At 45.0% G+C, this 23,106-nt stretch overlaps 1 protein-coding gene across 2 annotated transcripts in view; it reads right to left on the reverse strand.

The window, feature by feature from the left end:
* Nucleotides 1-22,282: 22,282 nt before the first annotated feature.
* Nucleotides 22,283-23,106, reverse strand: part of LOC139424725 (spastin-like) — a 33,101-nt gene continuing 32,277 nt past the window's right edge. For both annotated transcript variants that reach the window (XM_071176828.1, XM_071176829.1), the window contains one exon: nucleotides 22,283-22,823. In XM_071176828.1, the coding sequence (XP_071032929.1) occupies nucleotides 22,698-22,823 (126 nt within the window). In that variant the 3' untranslated portion in view covers nucleotides 22,283-22,697. The remainder of the gene's footprint in view (nucleotides 22,824-23,106) is intronic.

The raw sequence follows: 23,106 nt of genomic DNA on the forward strand, positions 1-23,106 counted from the left end.
GGATATAAATGTAAAATGTTCTTTGTCTAAAATAAATCACTGCACAAAAAATAAATCACTGCATTTGACTCACACAGCCTCAGTCACTTACTCACCTTGTCCACTGTGTGTGTGCCTCTCTGTGACATAAGCTAAACATCTAGCTGGCTAGCTCATCATGTCTCAGTCTAAACTGTACACTCAAAAATACAGAAAGGAGTGGGAATCAAACCCTGAATTCAAAGGCTGGTTGAAGCCGTTTATTGGAGATGATACACGGGCATACTGCCTGTATTGTAAGGATGATTTCTACACTAAACTTAGTGATGCAAAAAAAAAACGTGACAACTCAAAAACATACTCAAAAGGCAAAACAGTTCCACCCAAAACAAGCTGCCATTTATGGTTAAAAAATTGACTGCCAAAAAGGCTGTGGCCACCATGGCATTAGCTATCGCTGAACACTGTTCCATGCTGGCATGTGATCACATTGGAGAAGCATGTAGAGCTGCTTTCTCAGACTCCACTGCTGCTACCCACTTCAAAATGCACAGGACAAAGTGCACAGAGATGATTAATGGTGTTCTAGCACCATACTTTCTGAAAAAGTTGGACGCAGATGTGGGTGACCAGCCTCCTCCTCGATGAGTCCACGGATGTAAGTGTTTCTAAGTACCTGGGTACTTTGTATCAACATTTCTGGGGCTTGTTGAGTTGGAGGGAGGAGATGCCAAATCTATAGCCCGTGCTGTTGTGGCTTTTCTGAGGATTCTGTGTTATGCAATATAGACCGTTACCATATATGTGATTGAATATTATCTGCTGTTGGCTTGTGTGGATGTATTTATGTGTTATGCAACATAGTTGACTTGAAACATTGTTAACAGTTTCAGGGCCATGGGCCTTTCTCATGATGGAAAAATACAGAATAACATGAAGACAGGAACTGTGCAATGAATTGTGGGGGCACATTCAGAACGTAGTGTTGCGAGAACAAACAGTCTTTTGTTAGATAACAGGAGCCAGGTGCGTGACTGTATCGAGCATGGGCGCATAGATATTCTACACAACTACAACGACTGACCGCTGAAGCGCCTAGGGGGCTGGGACCAGCTCGGGCACCAACAATCAACGATAGGCTGAGTGAGTTTAAACCACGCCCAGTCTCTACTCTGACAGGCCGGCTCGGAAGCAGGAACTACTTCTGTCAGAGTATATTATAATACTTTTGTCAGGAACAAGTCAGTTCTCTGTTTGCCCTGCGAGGTGTGACAGAGAGCCCGTATATACGAAAATTGCATGTACCACTTATTGCTTAGCTAATAAAAAATACATAGCATACAATCGGTGACTCAGTGTCATACTTATCCTGATACCAGATTCGATTGACGCAACCTTTAACAAATGTGACGATTTTGTATTTCATGTTCAATATGCCTAGTTAGCTGTCGTTCATTTTGTTACTTGCCCGGGCATGTCAAAACTGGCGTTGTTGCTCCATTGGTATGCTTCAGGTATAATGGTACAATAGTACACTCTCTAAGAAATATTTTGCACTTATTAGCAAATTATTGGTGTACAACATTTAGAAAATGTAATGAGTCTTGAAAATATGAACATGTACATTTTGTACAATGTATTGTTTGTTTATACTCTTACTACGGAGTTTGCTCCGAGCATGATGAGGAGAGGCAAATATACTTGTATGGATTCCAGACTGCAGCAGTATTTTTGTATTTGTATCCATTCCATGCAGTCATTAAAAGAGAGACAACTGGCTGAATTGTGTCCAGAGCCTTATCTTCCACCTACACCTTACCAGAACACAATGCAGAAATGTACCGGTGAAGAACCGTTTGCACTAGCATAGCTAGCTAGCCCCCATTTAGCTAGCTAGCAACCTCACTAGCAGAAAGTCTGAGATGAAATAAATGCTTGCCAGCTAGTTAGCATAAAATGATGTCTGCTAGCATAGCTAGTTAGCAGGATTAGGGTTAGATAGGGACCAGGATTAGGATTAGAATAGGGGTTAGTTTAGGGTCAGAATAGGGTTTAGGTTTAGATTAGGGGTCAGTCCTCCACTGTTTCTAAAATACTTAAAAAATATATATTTTCAGATGAGAGTTTACAAGAAAATATGTGATCATGGTGGCTATGGCTAAGATGAGCTTCGTTGTGCCCTGAATGCTATTGAAAATGGGCAGGGCATTAAGATAGATGCCCATGCTTTTAATGTACCACCCAAAGCCCTGAGGCGCCACCGAGACAAGCAAGCCAAAACCCCAGGCCACAGCCATTTGGGTGGGTTTACCAGTCTTTACTATCTCTTTCAAATGTGACCTGGTGAGTCATATCCCAAAAATGTAAAGAGGCCTTTTTGGACTTACATCATGTGATGTGAAAACTTGCCTTTGACCTAGTGGAGTGGATGGGAATACAAAACACATCAAATAAAGAAAGGCAGTTGGCAGGCATAGACTGGTTTTACAGTTTTATGAAGCGGCACCTAGGGTAGCTGAGCAAAATGCCCCTTTCCTAAAAATTATTTTAGGATTATTATAATTATAAGAAACTATTATTATTAAATAACTATTATTAAATATCTAAAAGTCTGTTAAATATAGAAATGTATTTCCTTTATAGTTTGTTACCCTAAGCATCACCATCATCCACCTTTGCTATTTTGTGTCAGCAATTAGACATTGATCTTAGGGGGGGGGGGGGGGGGGGCGTCTTACCCCATGTTACCCTGTGATTGCTAGTTAGACTATTGCAAAACTGGACAAATGATCCACTTACCACTATTGTCACTATGAATGGTAGATAGAGGGCAGGATAGACATACTGGTATAAGTGCTGAGTGATTAGTGATTAGTGCTTTCTAAGGTCGTTTTGGTGTGTGTTAAATTATTCAAAAATAGTCATGTTTTTTTATTACAAATTATATATATTTTTACATTAAATGCACTATGCATTATGTGCGTTAGATGCTGTAACACAGAATAAAACAATAGAAGTCCCATGATGGTAGTGACTGCCCTTTACTGCTTATCACTTACAGTTGAAGTCACAAGTTTACATACACTTAGGTTGGAGTCATTAAAACTCGTTTTTCAACCACTCCACAAATTTCTTGTTAAACAAACTATAGTTTTGGCAAGTCGGTTAGGACATCTACTTGGTGCATGACACAAGTAATTTTTACAACAATTGTTTTACAACAGATTATTTCACTTATAATTCACTGTATCACAATTCCAGTGGGTCAGAAGTTTACATTACTGTGCCTTTAAACAGCTTGGAAAATTCCAGAAAATTATGTCAAGGCTTTAGAAGCTTCTGATAGGCTAATTGACATAATTTGAGTCAATTGGAGGTGTACCTGTGGATGTATTTCGAGGCCTACCTTCAAACTCAGTGCATCTTTGCTTGACATCATGGGAAAATCAAAATAATTCAGCCAAAAATGTGTAGACCTCCACAAGTCTGGTTCATCCTTGGGAGCAATTTCCAAATGCCTGAAGGTACCACGTTCATCTTTACAAACAATAGTACACAAGTATAAACACCATGGGACCACGCAGCCGTCATTCCGCTCATGAAGCGTTCTGTCTCCTAGAGATGAACGTACTTTGGTGCAAAAATTGCAAATCAATCCCAGAACAACAGCAAATGACCTTGTGAAGATGCTGGAAGAAACAGGTACAAAAGTATTTATATCCACAGTAAAAGGAGTTCTATATCGACATAACCTGAAAGGCCGCTCAGCAAGGAAGAAGCCACTGCTCCAAAACCGCCATAAAAAAACAGACTACAGTTTGCAACTGCACATGGGGACAAAGATAGTACTTTTTGAGAAATGTCCTCTGTTCTGATGAAACAAAAATAGAACTGTTTGGCCACATTGTCTACTGGTATGTTTGGAGAAAAAAGGGGGAGGCTTACAAGCCGAAGAACACCATCCCAACCGTGAAGCACGGGTGTGGCAGCATCATGTTATGGGGGTGCTTTGCTGCAGGAGGAACTGGTGCAGTTCACAAAATAGATGGCATCATGAGGTAGGAAAATTATTTGGATATAATGAAGCAACATCTCAAGACATCAGTCAGGAAGTTAAAGCTTGGTTGGACAATGACCCTTCGCATACTTCCAAAGTTGTGGCAAAATGGCTTAAGAACTACAAAGTCAAGGTATTGGAGTAGCCACCAATCCTATAGAAAATGTGTGGGCAGAACTGAAAAAGCGTGGGTGAGCAAGGAGGCCTACAAACCTGACTCGGTTACACCAGCTCTGTCAGGAGGAATGGGCCAAAATTCATAAAGTGGTGATCCTAACTGACCTAAGACAGGGAATTGTTACTAGGATTAAATGCCAGGAATTGTGAAAAACTGAGTTTAAATGTATTTGGCTAAGATGTGAGAGGAAGTCTAGTGTGAGAAGATGGAACTAGGTGAAACTTGGCAGACATTCTAACCAGTTAGAGGGCAGGATAGACAGACTGGTATACCACAGACAGAAGTGGTAACCCAGACATGTCACAGGGGCTATAAAGCTGAAGCATCCGTTCTTAACGTTATCTCATGACCAAATATGGTAGTGACAGGAAGTCCAGTCAAATATCTTTGGGTATACACTCCCAAAAGCAGCACAAAACGTTTGGCAATCATGCTATTGTGCAAGAGAGGGGGAGGGCCTCCAGAAATCAAAACATACACATTTACTGGAAACAGTGCTAATGACGCCATCATTCACCACCCACTCCTCTTATAAAACCTCCACCTCACCTCACAAAAGAAACGTCTCTTTGGGTCTAAATTTCTCGTTTGCACTAGAAGCTTTGATTATTTTTTTTAACACGAGGCTAAATAAGTAGCTATATTCGCTTGCCATGGATCAACCACCACCGTACCAGCCAGAGTTTGTCCCAATGAAAGGAAATAAGTACATGCGTCTTGAAGACACTCACGGAGCGCCCAAGTTCCAAAATACCGTCGTCTTGGGACAGCCACAGCCCGTTGTACCTCATCCCAGGGATCACATTATCTGGTCACTTTGCAGCCTCGTGTACTGCAACCCATTCTGTCTCGGAATGTTAGCGGTGTATTTCTCCATAAAGGTGAGTTGGAATTTTCCTTATATAGCTTTTTATAGCAATGTCTGGTGTTGGTGCTTGTATTGTCTGGATTTTGAAGTTGAGCAAGTTATTATATAGGCGACCAACTTTGAACTATGGAAGGAGGACAGCATAACAATTATCTACATTTGCGTTTCGTTTTCTTGTTATCAGACTGTTATAAAAATGTGTAGCCTATACTTCATCTATAGGCTCTATAGATCTTTACTCCAAAATAACTTTTTTATGGAGTATTAAACCACTAAGAGGGTAATTCATCACTGAGGTCATCTCATTAGTGTGACATGTCATGTGTGCATGTTGCTAACTAATATGCATAGCTACATAAACACAATCAGCAACACATGAAGGATTCTATAATATAAATTATTCTACATTTTGTCTTCCAGTCGAGGGATAGGAAGATGGTTGGAGACTTGGAGGGAGCAAGAAAACACGGGAAGACTGCATGCTGCTTTAATACTGTGACTCTGACTTTGGCAATCCTCGGGCTGCTCTTCTTCATCACCTATGGTATCATCATCTACCAAGTTGCACACTGAGGAGATCCAGTCTTTGCTTTTGTAATTTTTTTTTAATTTGAAGTCTTGGCAGGTGTTATACATCTCTAGGATTGTGTCCTGATACATTTCAGCTCATCTCTTTAATACACACACGCCACAGATGTTCCTTCAGCACTGTGTACCAGATCTTATTTGCTCTTCTTTAGTTTTGTGTTTTAAGGACGCAAGATGATTTTTTTGAAGTTCCATTCAAATGTATTTTTTTATGAATAAATGAAACCTTTTTGTAAATGCATTACATTTCAGTTTTTATAGCCGTGAATGGATGTTAACGACTCTGTGAGACTCATCCCATATAGACATACACTCACTTAACAAGAAAACAATTCCCATGGCTTTGTATCTACTTGGCAGAGACAGCGTAACAGAACTTGGCTCGGGTCAGCAATTAAACTGTTTACTGAATCTGAGAGGTCCATGAACATACATATCCTGACATGGCTTGTCTTTGTTGAATGAACAGTATTAGGTGTTTTTGACCTATTACTCTGATTCAACATCTGTTAATAATTTGTTAAAGTGGAATTTCCAGCAGTGTTGAAAGTCCAGGCCTGGTTTCCGGAGACAAGCTATGTCACCAGGAATCCCTGGCTGGCTGTGTACTGTGGTACTCTTGAATATCTATTTTCCATCTGGAGAAATATGCTGTGTAGGTTTGATGGGTAAAAAAAACACTATTCAATTCATGGCCCTGTTAAAATACTTACATTTATCATTCAGCAGGGCTTGTAACAAGGATGCAAATTTATAGGGATTCACACAGGTTTCCTCTTGTCAGTATAGTTCTTGAAGGAAAGCAGATCAGTAGAGTGAATTGAACTAGATCAGATGATTGGGACAAAGCTAAAAATAAATAGTGTGAGCTGGGGGCCATTTTCAGGCTCCTTGCAAAGCTCGATAGCCTGCAGAGTTCTGGGCCCTTTCGGGGCTAAAAGGAGGAGGAGACTATGGCTTAATGTTTTTATGCCAAGAGTGTGCCAAGCGTGTGCCAAGCTGTCATCAAGGCAAAGGGTGGCTACTTTGAAGAATCTCAAATATAAAATATATTTAGAGTTGTTTCAAAGGATCGGGTTCCTTTTTTAAAACTTTTTCTCTTATGTAATATGATATATCCAAATCTAACTGCCTGTAGCTCAGGACCTGAAGCAAGGATATGCATATTCTTAAACTTTTATTTCGTACCATTTGAAAGAAAATAATTTCTAGCTGCCATCCATATGTTTCCACTGTGCTGTGATGTTTCAAAAACCTTTATAATCTCAGAGTATTATATGATTGATTGACTTTTCCAATCACACAGCAGTGCTATTTGCAGAGTTAGCTGCAAGTAAATGTTGCAATTTTTCTGCCTTTCCTGTGCCTGCGACCAAAAACAAGCTGCATATGGGCATTACCACAACAAGTGATCTAATGATTCTATCTCTTCGAAGCACAATGTGCAGAGCTGGGATGGTTGTGTCCCCCATCTATAACATTCTATTAGTTGCAAAGAATTTTGTATAATAATTTAAATAGGTAATGCTGCAAACAGTTCGTTGTCATTTTGGATAGAGCAGACATTTCCACATTTCCCTACAAACTATGGGTATTGATCATATTCCGGCCTCTAATAGAAAAGGGGGCCATCTTAAACAGTTAAACCATGGGGAAAGTTTTGGGATTTACAAACTACAGGCCACTAAATACCCTGGTTTAAATGAAGATATGGATTTCTCACCCTTACTGTAGGGTCGTGATGGATCCATTTGCTGTCATCTAGTGGACATTTTGCTCAATTGGCCTCAGCTATGGTTAGACTGTTGTTGTTCATGTTTTGCTGTGTTCTAGTGTACTATGGAATATATAGCTTTCTTATTCTTGACACTTCTCCCAGTCATATTTAAGGTTAGAACTACCTTTTAGTGTTCTGATACTTCTAGTTTGGAGTTGTATTTTTATGATAACATAGCTACAGTATTTCACATTTTAATGTGTATAGTATTGCTTACTAGGTGTGTCCAATCAATTGTGTAACCACTCCCTCTTCCAATTAAGGCTAATTGAAAAGCTGTTAAAAAAGAGGACCTTGTATTCCTTTTTTTTGTACTTCCTGGCGAAGGCCATGCAGCCGAATCGCGTCAGTTTTTGAAAAACTTTGTTTCTATTGAACATGCCATACTAAAAGGCATTTTAAATCAATTATATGAAGAGTGCCTTGGTCCTCCTTTCTTTTTGATGCACTGTATATGTAACTTGAAATCACCTGAGATCACAATTTTGTTATTTGGATGAATGATTAACAGAAATTCTGAGAAATCAGCTAAGCAGAGTGGGACATGGCTTTCGTGGTCTATAGAGGGTTTCGACAAGCACAGATCATTGTCATTTTAACAATACAGCATGATGTTTAAAGTAACTGAGGTGACCGACAGATGTCCCTGCCATTTAGAGCATTTGAAAAATAGTGACTGTCACTCCACCTTTTTTTTCTCTCCCTTGTCTCAAATAATTAAAAAATCTATAGTTCGGTGAAGCTTCAATAAGACAAGTTTCAGTTAGAAACATGCAGTTCTAGATTGTGCTCTGGAATAAGTTTTATTAGAGTGATCTAACATTAACTAGTCCCATCCTTATGTTGACAGGGATGCCCTGTCTTTAAGGAAGCTGCCTTGAAATAGTTAATGCAACAGGCACAATATTTCTCACATTTGATCCAGGCTGTTTTGGTTGTCTAGATAACACCCGTGTGAAGCTAGCCACAATAAGGAATAACCACGATAGAGGAATTTGCAGTTCACCTTAAAAAAACAAAAGGGGGGCGGGGGGTAGTGTTAATGGTGAATATACTGAAAAGACAGGGCAAACAACAAAACACACAAACTGTCACAACATGTGTAGACTTCACTGTGAAATGCTAACTTACAAGCCCTTAACTCTTCTTGAACTGCACTGTTGGTTAAGAAAATATTTACAGAATAAGCTAAAGTAAAAAATAATAAAAAGTAACACACTAACGAGGCTATATAGAGGGGTTACCGGTACCGAGTCAGTGTGCAGGGGTACAGGTTAGTTGAGGTAATTTGTACATGTAGGCAGGGGTGAAGTGACCATGCATAGATAATAAATAGCGAATAGCAGCAGTGTACAAAACAAATGGGGTGGTCAATGTAAATGGTCCGGAGGCAATTTTATTAATTGTTCAGCAGTGTTATGGCTTGGGTGTAGAAGCTGTTAAGGAGCCTTTTGGTCCTAGACTTGGCGCTCCGGTACTGCTTGCCGTGTGGTAGCAGAGATAACAGTCTATGACCAAGGTGACTGGAGTCTCTGACAAGTTCATGGGCTTTCCTCTGACACCGCATATTATATAGGTCCTGGATGGCAGGAAGCTTGGCCCCAGTGATGTACTGGGCCGCACGCACTACCCTCTGTAGCGCCTTACGGTCAGTTACCATACCAGGCAGTGATGCAACCGGTCAGGATGCTCTCAATGGTGCAGCTGAAGACATTTGAGGATCTGGAGACCCATGCCAAATCTTTTCAGTCTCCTGAGGGGAGACTGTCTTGGTGTGTTTGGATCATGATAGTTCGTTGGTGATGTAGACACCGCTCCACTACAACCCCATCGATTAATGGGGGGCTGCTCGGCATTTTCCTGTAGTCCATGATCAACTCCTTTGTCTTGCTCACATTGAGGCTGTCTCATCATTGTCGGTGATCAGGCCTACCACTGTGGCGGCACCGGCGCGGGACGTGGACCCCACTCCACCATAGTCTTAGTCCGCTTTTTTAGCGTCCTTTGAGTGGCGACCCTCGCCGCCGACCTTGGCCTAGTAACCCTAACAAAGGACCCACCTGGAGTAAGGGGTGCCTCATTACTGAGGAAGCTCAGGACCGAGGGGTAGCTCAGGACTGAGGGGTAGCTCAGGACTAAGAGGTAGCTCAGGCAGGTTGACGGCTCTGGCGGATCCTGGCTGAATGGTGGCTCTGGCGGATCCTGGCTGAATGGCGGCTCTGACGGTTCCTGGCTGACTGGCGGCTCTGGCGGATCCTGGCTGACCGGCGGCTCTGGCGGATCCTGGCTGACCGGCGGCTCTGGCGGATCCTGGCTGACCGGCGGCTCTGGCGGATCCTGGCTGACCGGCGGCTCTGGCGGATCCTGGCTGACTGGCGGATCCATGCTGACTGGCGACTCTGGCGGCTCATGACAGACGGGAGACTCTGGCGGCTCATGACAGACGGGAGACTCTGGCGGCTCATGACAGACGGGAGACTCTGGCGGCTCTGGACAGACGGGAGACTCTGGCGGCTCTGGACAGACGGGAGACTCTGGCGGCTCTGGACAGACGGGAGACTCTGGCGGCTCTGGACAGACGGGAGACTCTGGCGGCTCTGGACAGACGGGAGACTCTGGCGGCTCTGGACAGACGGGAGACTCTGGCGGCTCTGGACAGACGGGAGACTCTGGCGGCTCTGGACAGACGGGAGACTCTGGCGGCTCTGGACAGACGGGAGACTCTGGCGGCTCTGGACAGACGGGAGACTCTGGCGGCTCTGGACAGACGGGAGACTCTGGCGGCTCTGGACAGACGGGAGACTCTGGCGGCTCTGGACAGACGGGAGACTCTGGCGGCTCTGGACAGACGGGAGACTCTGGCGGCTCTGGACAGACGGGAGACTCTGGCGGCTCTGGACAGACGGGAGACTCTGGCGGCTCTGGACAGACGGGAGACTCTGGCGGCTCTGGACAGACGGGAGACTCTGGCGGCTCTGGACAGACGGGAGACTCTGGCGGCTCTGGACAGACGGGAGACTCTGGCGGCTCTGGACAGACGGGAGACTCTGGCGGCTCTGGACAGACGGGAGACTCTGGCGGCTCTGGACAGACGGGAGACTCTGGCGGCTATGGACAGACGGGAGACTCTGGAGGCTATGGACAGACGGGAGACTCTGGAGGCTATGGACAGACGGGAGACTCTGGCGGCTCTGGACAGACGGGAGACTCTGGCGGCTCTGGACAGACGGGAGACTCTGGCGGCTCTGGACAGACGGGAGACTCTGGCGGCTCTGGACAGACGGGAGACTCTGGCGGCTCTGGACAGACGGGAGACTCTGGCGGCTCTGGACAGACGGGAGACTCTGGCGGCTCTGGACAGACGGGAGACTCTGGCGGCTCTGGACAGACGGGAGACTCTGGCGGCTCTGTACAGACGGGAGACTCTGGCGGCTCTGGACAGACGGGAGACTCTGGCGGCTCTGGACAGACGGGAGACTCTGGAGGCTCTGGACAGACGGGAGACTCTGGCGGCTCTGGACAGACGGGAGACTCTGGCGGCTCTGGACAGACGGGAGACTCTGGCGGCTCTGGACAGACGGGAGACTCTGGCGGCTCTGGACAGACGGGAGACTCTGGCGGCTCTGGACAGACGGGAGACTCTGGCGGCTCTGGACAGACGGGAGACTCTGGCGGCTCTGGACAGACGGGAGACTCTGGCGGCTCTGGACAGACGGGAGACTCTGGCGGCTCTGGACAGACGAGGCGCACTGTAGTCCTGGTGCGTGGTGCCGGCGCTGGTGGTACTGGGCCGAGGACATGCACCTCAGGGCGAGTGTGGGGAGGAGGAACAGGGTGGGCTCTGGACTGGGCTCTGGACACGCACAGGAAGCCTGGTGCGGGGGGCTGCCACCGGAGGGCTGGTGCGTGGAGGTGGCACTGAATAGACCGGACCGTGCAGGCGCACTGGAGCTCTTGAGCACCGAGCCTGCCCAACCTTACCTGGTTGAAGGCTCCCGGTCGCCCTGCCAGTGCGGCGAGGTGGAATAGCCCGCACTGGGCTGTGCAGGCGAACCGGGGACACCATGCGTAAGGCTGGTGCCATGTACGCCGGCCCAAGGAGACGCACTGGAGACCAGATGCGTAGAGCCGGCTTCATGGCACTTGGCTCGATGCCCACTCTAACCCGGCCGATACGAGAAGCTGGTATGTACCGCACCGGGCTATGCACCCGCACTGGGGACACTGTGCGCTCCACAGCATAACACGGTGCCTGCCCGGTCTCTCTCGCTCTCTGGTAAGCACAGGAAGTTGGTGCAGATCTCCTACCTGGCTTCGCCATACTTCCTGTGTGCCCCCGCCCAATAAATTTTAGGGGCTGACTCTCGGGCTTCCTACCGCGCCGCCGTGCTCGTTTCTCCAACTCCATTCGCCTATAACCCTCCTCGCACTGCTCCAGTGAATCCCAGGCGGGCTCCGGGACTCTCCCTGGGTCGACCGCCCACCTGTCTATCTCTTCCCAAGTCGTATAGTCCAGATTCTGCTTCTCTTGCTGTTGTTGCTGTTGTTGCTGCTGCTGCTGCTTTTCACCACGCCGCTTGGTCCTGTTGTGGTGGGTGATTCTGTCACGGCTTTCTTCCTGGTTCCATGGTTCTTTAATAAGATACAATTAACATGAACAAACTACAAAACAATAAACGTGAAAACCGAAATAGTCCTAACTGATGCATAATACACAAAGACAGGAAACGATCACCCACAAAATACCCAAAGAATATTGCTGCCTAAATATGGTTCCCAATCAGAGACAACGATAAACACCTGCCTCTGATTGAGAACCACTCTAGGCAATCATAGACTTACCTAGACAAATAAACTGAACACAACCCCATTATTCTAATAAACCCCTAGACAAGACAAACACAATAAATCACCCATGTCACACCCTGGCCTAACAAAAAATAATAAAGAAAACAAAGATAACTAAGGCCAGGGCGTGACACCTATTTGGGGAAAAATTGTGTTTGTACATGAGGTTCCAAGTTAGAAGTACTTGTTTATGAAAGTTTGCAAGCATAATAGGGATTTTACCCATATCAAAGTTGCATTTCAGTAAGAATTCTAGACCACCAATCTGTTGGAAAATTTAATTAGGGATGATATTCCAAATGCAAACCTTATCTCTGTAACGGCTGTTGGAAGGAGAGGACCAAGTTGCAGCGTGGTACATGTTAATGCTTTTATTAGAACTGAACACTGAAATAACAAAAATAACAAAGAGAATGAACGAAAACAGAAACAGTCCTGTCAGGTGCAGAAAGACACAAAACAGAAAATAGAAAAGGGATCGGTGGCAGCTAGTAGACCGGTGACGACGACCGCCGAGCACCGCCTGAACAGGAAGAGGAGCCACCTTCGGTAGGAGTCGTGACAATCTCTTAAATAGTTTTGTATCCATTTAAACTTAAATATTATATTAGAGGTTTTAAAATCCAGAATATTCAACCCTCCCTCACCTTGGGTGCTACATATTACCGCTTTTCTTAAATAATGATGTTTATTCCTCCATATGAAGTTAAATAATTTAGGATCAACCATTTTAGTTACTGACACAGGAACATCCAAGGCAAGGGAGGTATAAACTAATCTGGACAGACCTTCACATTTTAATAAAAGTACACATCCAGATAAAGAAAGATCTCTTAATAACCAGGAGTTAAATCTCTTTCCAATTTTCTCTACAATAGGAGAGACATTTAAGTTGGCCCTTTCTTTCTGATCTTTGCTAACTGTAATACCAAGATATGTGATCACATCTTTTACGGGGATATTACATACTAGGTTTAAGTCACATCTTTTCAAAGCAAATAATTCACATTTCCTAATATTCAAAGATAAACCTTATACATGTGTGAAGGCATTAATACACTCAATAGCCTACTTGACTTCATTATGATCTTTCAAAAAAATGGTGGTGTCGTCAGCCAATTGTGAACATTTGATCTCTTTGTCTTGTATCTGAATACCCCTAAAACTGTCCTTATTTATATACGGTGCAATAACTTGTGTGACCAATAAAAATAAGAAAGGAGAAATTGGGCATCCATGTTTAAATCCACGTCTAATGTCAAATCTTTGTGAAGTTCCATGGGATAATTTAACAGAGACTTTATTATTGTAAAGTGTCTTAATTACACTTTGAAATTATTGACCAAAACCCAAAAAATCGACGAGTCTCAAAAATAAAGTAATGTTCAACGGTATCAAATGCCTTGTAAAAGTCTACAAATAAAATTAAGCTATCTTCCATAGTGTGCTCATTGTAGTCTATCAAGTCCAATACTAGTAAAATATTATTACATATATGTCTGCCCTTAAGGTAGATACCCGTGATTTTAATGTATCAAGCACAAGGTGAGACCCAGATGCAAAGACAGGACACAGATGGTTGGAGTCTTACAATATTTATTCATCCAAAAAGGGGTAGGCAACACAATGGTCGTGTACAGGCGAAAGGTAAAAACCAGTTCAGAGTCCAATATGTACCGAAGGGCAGGCAGATTCAAGATCAGGGCAGGCAGGATGACCAGGCAGGTGGGAAGTATTCCGGAGTCAGGCAGAGGTCAAAACTGGGTTGACTTGACTAAACATACAAGACGAACTGGCACAGAGAGACAGGAAACACAGGGATAAATACACTGGGGAAAATAAGTGACACCTGGAGGGGGTGGAGACAATCACAGGGACAGGTGAAACAGATCAGGGCATGACATAATGTGCCACACAAAACTCTGAGGCGCCACCAAGACAAGCAGGTCAAAACCCCAGGCCACAGCCATTTGGGTGGGTTACCAGTCTTCATTAGCTCTTTCAAATGTGACCTAATGAGTCATATCCCAAAAATGTAAAGAGCCCTTTTTGGACTTACATCATGTGATGTGAAAATTTACCTTTGACCTAGCGGAGAGGAAGGCATTTGGCAGGCATAGACTGGCTTTTATAGTTTTATGAAGCGGCACCTAGGGTAGCTGGGCAAAATGCCCCTTTGCTAAAAAAAATCTATTGTATTAAATAACTACAAGTCTGTTAAATGTAGCCATTTATTTCCTTTATAATTTGTTACCCTAAGAATCACCATCATCCACCTTTGATATTTTGTGTCAGCAATTAGACATTGATCTTAGGGGGGGGGGGGGGGGGGGGGGGGGGGGGGGTCTTACCCTATGTTACCCTGTGATTGCTAGTTAGACTATTGCAAAATTGGACAAATAATCCACTTACTACCATTGTCACTATGAATGGTAGATAGAGGGCAGGGATAGACTGGTATTTGTGCTGAGTCAAAAATAGTCATGTTTATTTATTACAAATTATTAAAAAAATTACATTAAATGCACTATGCATTATGTGCGTTAAATGCTGTAACACAGAATAAAACAATAGAAGTCCATTGATGGTAGTGACTGCCCATTACTGCTTATCACTTATAGCTGAAGTCGCAAGTTTACATACACTTAGGTTGGAGTCATTAAAACTCGTTTTTCAACCACTCCACAAATTTCTTGATAGCAAAACTATAGTTTTGGCAAGTCGGTTAGGACATCTACTTGGTGCATGACTCCCTGATTGAGAATCATACTTAGTTAGCCTGGTTTCACTTTTGAGTTGTGGGTGTTTGTCTTCCGTGTCAGTGCTTGTTGCCACACGGGACTGTTTTATTTATTCACGTTTATTGTTTTGTTCCAGTGTTCTGTTGTGTTTTGATTAAACATTATGGACACTTACCACGCTGCGCATTGGTCCTCCGATCCTTCTCGCTACTCCTCCTCAGAAGAGGAGGATGAGATCCGTTACAGAAACACCCACTACCAAAGGACCAAGCAGTGTGGTAACGGGCAGCAGCAGCAAGCGATCGCAGGACTCCTGGACATGGGAGGAGATTCTGGATGGCAAGGGACCATGGGCACAGCCGGGAGAATATCGCCGCCCCAAGGCAGGGATAGAGGCAGCGAAAGTCGAGAGGCAGCGTTATGAGGAGGCAGCGCGGCTGGAAGCCTGAGAGGCAGCCCCAAAACTTTCTTGTGGTGAAGTCAGGTAGGAGACCTGCGCCATCTTCCCGTGCTTACCGTAGAGCGAGAGGGACCGGGCAGACACCGTGTTACGCGGTGGAGCGCACGGTGTCCCCAGTACGCGTGCTTAGCCCGGTGCGGTACATTGCAGTGCCTCGTATCGGCCGGGCTAGAGTGGGCATCGAGCCAGGTGCCATGAAGCGGGCTCAGCGCATCTGGTCTCCAGTGCATCTCCTCGGGCCAGGGTGTACATGGCACCAGCCTTACGCATGGTGTCCCCGGTTCGCCAGCACAGCCCAGTGCGGGCTATTTCACTTCACCGCACTGGCCTGGGTACGGTGAGCATTCAAACAGCTAAGGTTGGGCAGGCTCGGTACTCAAGAGCTCCAGTGCGCCTTCACGGTCCGGTCTATCCGGTGCCACCTCCACGCACCAGCCCTTCGGTGGCAGCCCCCCGCACCAGGCTGTCTCTCAGTCTTCTCCCTACAGGTGCTCCCGCCTGTCCAGCGCTGCCAGAGCTTTCCTCTTGCCCAGCGCTGCCAGTCTCCCGTCTCTCCTGAGCTGCCAGAGTCGCCAGTCTGTCCTGAGCTGCCAGAGTCGCCAGTCTGTCCTGAGCTGCCAGAGTCGCCAGTCTGTCCTGAGCTGCCAGAGTCGCCAGTCTGTCCTGAGCTGCCAGAGTCGCCAGTCTGTCCTGAGCTGCCAGAGTCGCCAGTCTGTCCTGAGCTGCCAGAGTCGCCAGTCTGTCCTGAGCTGCCAGAGTCGCCAGTCTGTCCTGAGCTGCCAGAGCCGCCAGTCTGTCCTGAGCTGCCAGAGCCGCCACTCTGTCCTGAGCTGCCAGAGCCGCCAGTCTGTCCTGAGCTGCCAGAGCCGCCAGTCTGTCCTGAGCTGCCAGAGCCGCCAGTCTGTCCTGAGCTGCCAGAGCCGCCAGTCTGTCCTGAGCTGCCAGAGCCGCCAGTCTGTCCTGAGCTGCCAGAGCCGCCAGTCTGTCCTGAGCTGCCAGAGCAGTCCGTCAGCCAGGAGCTGCCAGAGCCGTCCGTCAGCCAACAGCTACCAGAATCGCCCTTCACTCCGGAGCTGCCGGAGTCTCCCGCCTGTCCGGTGCTGCCGGAATCTCCCGTCCGTCCGGTGCTGCCGGAATCTCCCGTCCATTCGGGACCCGTGGCTAGGGTCCCCAGTCCGAGGTCGGCAGCGAGGGTCGCCGCTCAAACGAGGCCACGGAGGCGGGCTAAAAGGCGGACAAGGACTATGATGAAGGGGAGTCCACGTCCCACGCCAGAGCCGCCACCGCGGACAGACACCCACCCAGACCCTCCCCTATAGGTTCAGGTTTTCAGGTGCTCCCGCCTGTCCAGCGCTGCCAGAGCCTTCCTCATGCCCAGCGCTGCCAGAGTCTCCGGTCTGTCCTGAGCTGCCAGAGTCTCCCATCTGTCACGAGCTGCCAGAGTCTCTCGTCTGTCCTGAGCTGCCAGTCGCCATTCTGTCCTGAGCTGCCAGAGCCGCCAGTCTGTCCTGAGCTGCCAGAACCGTCAGTCAGCCAGGAGCGGCCAGAGCCGTCAGTCAGCCAGGAGCGGCCAGAGCCGTCAGTCAGCCAGGAGCTGCCAGAGCCGTCAGTCAGCCAGGAGCTGCCAGAGCCGTCCTCCAGCCAGCAGCTACCAGAATCTCCCTTCACTCCGGAGCTGCTGGAGTCTCCCGCCTGTCCGGTGCTGCCGGAATCTCCCGTCCATTCGGGACCCGTGGCTAGAGTCCCCAGTCCGAGGTCGGCGGCGAGGGTCGCCGCTCTAAAGAGGCCACGGAGGCGGGCTAAGAGCCGCCACCGCGGGCAGACACCCACCCAGACCCTCCCCTATAGGTTCAGGTTTTGCGGCCGGAGTCCGCACCTTTGGGGGGAGGGGGGGGTACTGTCACGTTCTGACCTTAGTTCTGTTATTATATCTTTGTTCTAGTATGGTCAGGGCGTGAGTTGGGTGGGTTGTCTATGTTCGTTTTTCTATCATTTTGGATTTTGTGTTCCATACTAGGCCTAGTATGGTTCTCAATCAGAGGCAGCTGTCAATTGTTGTCCCTGATTGAGAATCATACTTAGTTAGCCTGGTTTCACTTTTGAGTTGCGGGTGTTTGTCTTCCGTGTCAGTGCTTGTTGCCACACGGGACTGTTTTGTTTATTCACGTTTATTGTTTTGTTCCAGTGTTCTGTTGTGTTTCGATTAAACATTATGGACACTTACCACGCTGTGCATTGGTCCTCCGATCCTTCTCGCTACTCCTCCTCAGAAAAGGAGGACGAGATCCGTTACAGGTGATCCTAACTGACCTAAGGCAGGGAATTGTTACTAGGATTAAATGTCAGGAATTGTGAAAAACTGAGTATAAATGTATTTGGCTAAGGTGTATGTAAACTTCCGACTTCAACTCTATTAATTAACATGACTTTAAATATTTGTTTTATTTTATTACTTTATTATTTAATTACAAGTCATCTCATCTCTGTAGAGCTGCTGCCTATGGTGTCACAATTTGAGTAGTGATTTCAAAGTAAATAAGGCATACTTTTATGACTGCTGAACACCAACTATCAGTCACTTAGTTTATGCATTTTCAGGCTCGCGAAGCAACTGCTTTTTATCACTCGAAATCGTGTCTAATCTATTGATTTTACCACAGGTGTTCTCCAATCAACTTGTAGAAGCATCTCAAGAATGGTCAATGGAAAAAGGTTGCACCTGATCTCAATTTCGAGTCTCATAGCAAAGGGTCTGAATACTTATGTAAATTAGGTTTTTCAGTTTTTAAAATTTTTATACATTTGCAAACATTTCTAAAACACTGTTTTCACTTTGTCATTATGGGGTATTGTGTGTAGATTGATGAAGCCATTTTTTATGTAATCAATTTTAGAATAAGGCTGTAACACAAGGCTGTAACACAAAAAAGTCAAGGGGTCTGAATACTTTCCGAATGCACTGTACCACAGACAGAAGTGGTAACCCAGACACGCCAAGAACATATGGTAGTGTTAATGGTGAATATACTGAAAAGACAGGGCAAACAACAAAACACACAAACTGTCACAACATGTGTAGACTTCACTGTGAAATGCTAACTTACAAGCCCTTAACTCTTCTTGAACTGCACTGTTGGTTAAGAAAATATTTACAGAATAAGCTAAAATAAAAAATAATAAAAAGTAACACACTAACGAGGCTATATAGAGGGGTTACCGGTACCGAGTCAGTGTGCAGGGGTACAGGTTAGTTGAGGTAATTTGTACATGTAGGCAGGGGTGAAGTGACTATGCATAGATAATAAATAGCGAATAGCAGCAGTGTACAAAACAAATGGGGTGGTCAATGTAAATAGTCCGGAGGCCATTTTATTAATTGTTCAGCAGTGTTATGGCTTGGGTGTAGAAGCTGTTAAGGAGCCTTTTGGTCCTAGACTTGGCGCTCCGGTACTGCTTGCCGTGTGGTAGCAGAGAAAACAGTCTATGACTAAGGTGACTGGAGTCTCTGACAAGTTTATGGGCTTTCCTCTGACACTGCCTATTATATAGGTTCTGGATGGCAGGAAGCTTGGCCCCAGTGATGTACCGGGCCGTACGCACTACCCTCTGTAGCGCCTTACAGTCAGTTACCATACCAGGCAGTGATGCAACCGGTCAGGATGCTCTCAATGGTGCAGATGGAAGACATTTTAGGATCTGGAGACCCATGCCAAATCTTTTCAGTCTCCTGAGGGGAGACTGTCTTGGTGTGTTTGGATCATGATAGTTCGTTGGTGATGTAGACACCGCTCCACTACAGCCCCATCGATTAATGGGGGACTGCTCGGCCTGCATTTTCCTGTAGTCCACGATAAACTCCTTTGTCTTGCTCACATTGAGGCTGTCTCATCGTTGTCGGTGATCAGGCCACTGTTGTGTCGTCAGAAAACTCAATAATGGTGTTGGAGTTGTGTTTGGCCATGCAGTCATGGGTGAACAGGGAGTACAGGAGGGGACTATGTACACACTCCTGAGGGGCCCCAGTGTTGAGGATCAGCGTGGCAGATGTGTAAAGCATAGCTGTGAATGAAGCAATTCTGAATATGAGTCCTGTATGTGACATGTATAGTATGAGGTCCTTATTTTTTAAGACTTTGAGAGTATGGAAACCCAAATCACTCTATAAGTCACAATGGCCCTGTAAACACTCAGGTTGTACAACACATTTGACAATGTTAGCTATAATAAAAAATAAAAAATGTTTTATGAGTTTGTCTGCACACCCTTTTTTTTTACACTATCATGTCAAATTTGTTATAAGCTACATCAGTTGTACAACCTGAGAATGTACAGGGCAGATGTCTGCAAAACGTTACCTTGAATAAATAAGTAATAGTCTATTGTACACCGTCTTAACTTTTGCTGTCCCCTTTCGGTTTGGAGTGGGACAACAGCATTACGTTCAATGAGTAGGGCAGGGGTAATTCAACTCTTACCCTTCAAGGTCCAGACCCTGCTGCTTTTCTGTTCTACTTGATAATTAATTGTACACACACCTGGTGTCCCAGGTCTAAATCACTCCCTGATTGGAGGGGGACAATGAAAAAAAAAGCAGTGGAACTGGCTTCGAGGTCCAGAGTTGAGTGAGGGGAATAGGCGATTTACTTCAAACCATGAAATCCAAATGTAACAATCAAATATTTGTGTAAACAAGCAACAAATAATGCAGTGGTGTGCTGCCTCATAACTATCAAGCTGAACCACCATTGTAAAAAAAAAAAAAAAAAAAAAGTTAGCCTAGCAACAGGTTGCAACATATGACACAATAAGTCATTTTTATTTTACTGAGAAGCTAGTGCCCTTTCATATTTTACACAAATGCATTACAAAAGCCCTGATTTACATTTGACATCGTAAACGTATCCCACCGGGCACAGACGTCAATTCAATGTCTATTACACGCTGTTTCAATGTCATTTCATATAAATGACGTGGAAACAATTCTGATTCAACCAGTGTGGTCCAGTGGGATAATATTCAAAACAGGTTAAGCTGGTTTACCCAAAGGAAACACAAGACCTCTTTTAATCAGTTGCAGATGAAGTTAAACTGCATTGGGGATTCATTCAGAATGCTTATGCTATATTGGAAGTGTGAATCAAGTTTAAAAACAACACCACAATGAGCTGTTTTCACAGACATTGTTCTATATTGATGCCACACCTATAACACTGTTAACATTCTGAGAGAAGCCACATTGTGGTGTCCCTATCTGTCATTGATTGAATTGGAGTCTTGATGTCAAGCATATTGGCACAGTATTCCAATGCATCTCAGTCAAAAGGCAGTGTCCATTTTAAAAACCCTCCCTTAAGAAAAAATAATTGTTGTTAGAGTGCAGTAGAACTGCAGTATGCTGCAAATACTGCTTCCAAAATAACACTGTTTATTTTTACTGCAGTAATTTTGCAGTGTAACTACAGTTAGAGTGCAGAATAACAGCAGTACACTGCAGTTAATTCAGCAATTATTTTGTCCAAAATACCAGTCGACTGCAGTTACTGCACTTTAACTGCAGTTTCAAAACTTATCTTATTTTTTTTATAAGGACTGCTGTCGCTAGGGTGAATGGCCAGAGAAAAGGGAAGAAGCACCATTTTGTTGTGAAAACAAAAAACAAAGGCACAGATCCATGCTACCATGCACACGACTAAGGCCTCTCTTGTTGGAGGGATGTTACACAAACGTTATGTACAATGGGATACCTATGTACAGTGCATTCAAAAGTATTCAGACCCCTTGACTTTTCCCACATTTTGTTCAATTACAGCATCATTCTAAAATTGATAAAATATTATTTTTTCTTCAATCTACACACAATACCCTATGACAAAGCGAAAACAGATTAAAAATAAATAAATAAATACAGAAATACCTTACTTACATAAGTATTCAGACCCTTTGAGATTCGACATTGAGCTCAGGTGCGTCCTTTTTCCATTGATCACCCTTGAGATGTTTCTACAACTTGATTGGAGTCCACCTGTGGTAAATTAAATTCATTGGAAATTATGATTTGGGAAAGAACACACCTGTCTACTGTATATAAGGTCCCACAGTTAACATTGCATGTCAGAGCAAAAACCAAGCCATGAGGTCAAAGGAATTGTTTGTAGAGCGCCAAGACAGGGTTGTGTCGAGGCACAGATCTGGGGAAGGGTACCAAATAAATGTCTGCAGCATTGAAGGACCCCAAGAACACAGTGGCCTCCATCATTCTTAAATAGAAGAAGTTTGGAAGCACCAAGATTCTTCCTAGAGCTGGCTGGCAGGTCAAACTGAGCAAATCATGGGAGAAGGGCCTTGGTCAGGGAGGTGACCAAGAACCTGATGGTCACTCTGAAAAAGCTCCAGAGTTCCTCTGTGGAGACTGGAGAACCTTCCAGAAGGAAAACCCTCTCTGCAGCACTCTACCAATCAGGCCTTTACGGTAGTGGCCAGACTGCAGCCACTCCTCAGTAAAAAGGCACATGACTGCCCACTTGGAGTTTGCCAAAAGGCACCTAAAGGACTCTCATAAGAAACAAGATGCTCTGGTCTGATGAAACCAAGATTGAACTGTTTGGCATGAATGCCAAGCGTCACGTCTAGAGGAAACCTGGCATCAGACTGGGGCGATGGTTCACCTTGCAACAGGACAACGACTCAGGTGTGCCAAGCTTGTAGCGTCATAACAAAGACACAAGGTTGTAATCGCTGCCAAAGGTGCTTCAAAAAAGTACTGAGTAAAGGGTCTGAATACTTATATAAATGTTATATTTGTACTTTATTTTTTATAAATTTGCAAACATTTCTAAACACCTGTTTACACTTTGTCATAATGGGGTATTGTGTTTAGACTGATAAGGGAATTAAAAAAATTAAAATAAGGCAATAACATAAACATTTCTAAATGCACTGTACATGTGCCTTGTCTCAATGTACCGTTTAATTAATAATTTCAAATGTAAGGATATTTATACGTATTTATTTATAAAATCACTCCGACTATAATAGTTTGGAAGACAACAGCTGTATCATAACACACAATAAACAGTTTATTTGAACAGTCCTTAGAGTTAAAAGTAAAACAATAACAAAAACACCTCTGTTCAAAACACTTTTCAATCCACTGCCTCAATGGAGGTTCAGGGTTAGGACAGAGACTGTGTCCCCTCTCGGCTCATACACCAGTGGTGTCCCCATAGTCCTTGTTCCAGCGCACATACAGGTCCAGCGTTTGTGGTCCGACACTCCTCTTGATCTTCTTCAGTGACTCCACGAAATCAGAGAACCTGATATTCCTCACCTGCACAAAAGGCACAGAACACTACAGCGATGAAGGGTGCAACAACAGCAGGGTGGTTCATTCATTCACATCAAACGTAAGAAAACCGAATGAAACTGAGGGAACACCTTAACCTGTCCAATGAGAAGCGCTCATTTTCATTTTCTGTAGGAAAAAAGTTTTGCAACCATTAAGAGTTATTTAAAAAATGTAACCTTTATTTTACCAGGCCGTCAATTAGGAACAAATTCTTATTTACAACGATTGCCCGGCAATAGGCAAAAGGCCTCCCGTGGGGAAGGGT

The sequence above is a fragment of the Oncorhynchus clarkii genome, chromosome 13, assembly GCF_045791955.1.
Source record: "Oncorhynchus clarkii lewisi isolate Uvic-CL-2024 chromosome 13, UVic_Ocla_1.0, whole genome shotgun sequence".
Lineage (NCBI taxonomy): Eukaryota > Metazoa > Chordata > Actinopteri > Salmoniformes > Salmonidae > Oncorhynchus > Oncorhynchus clarkii.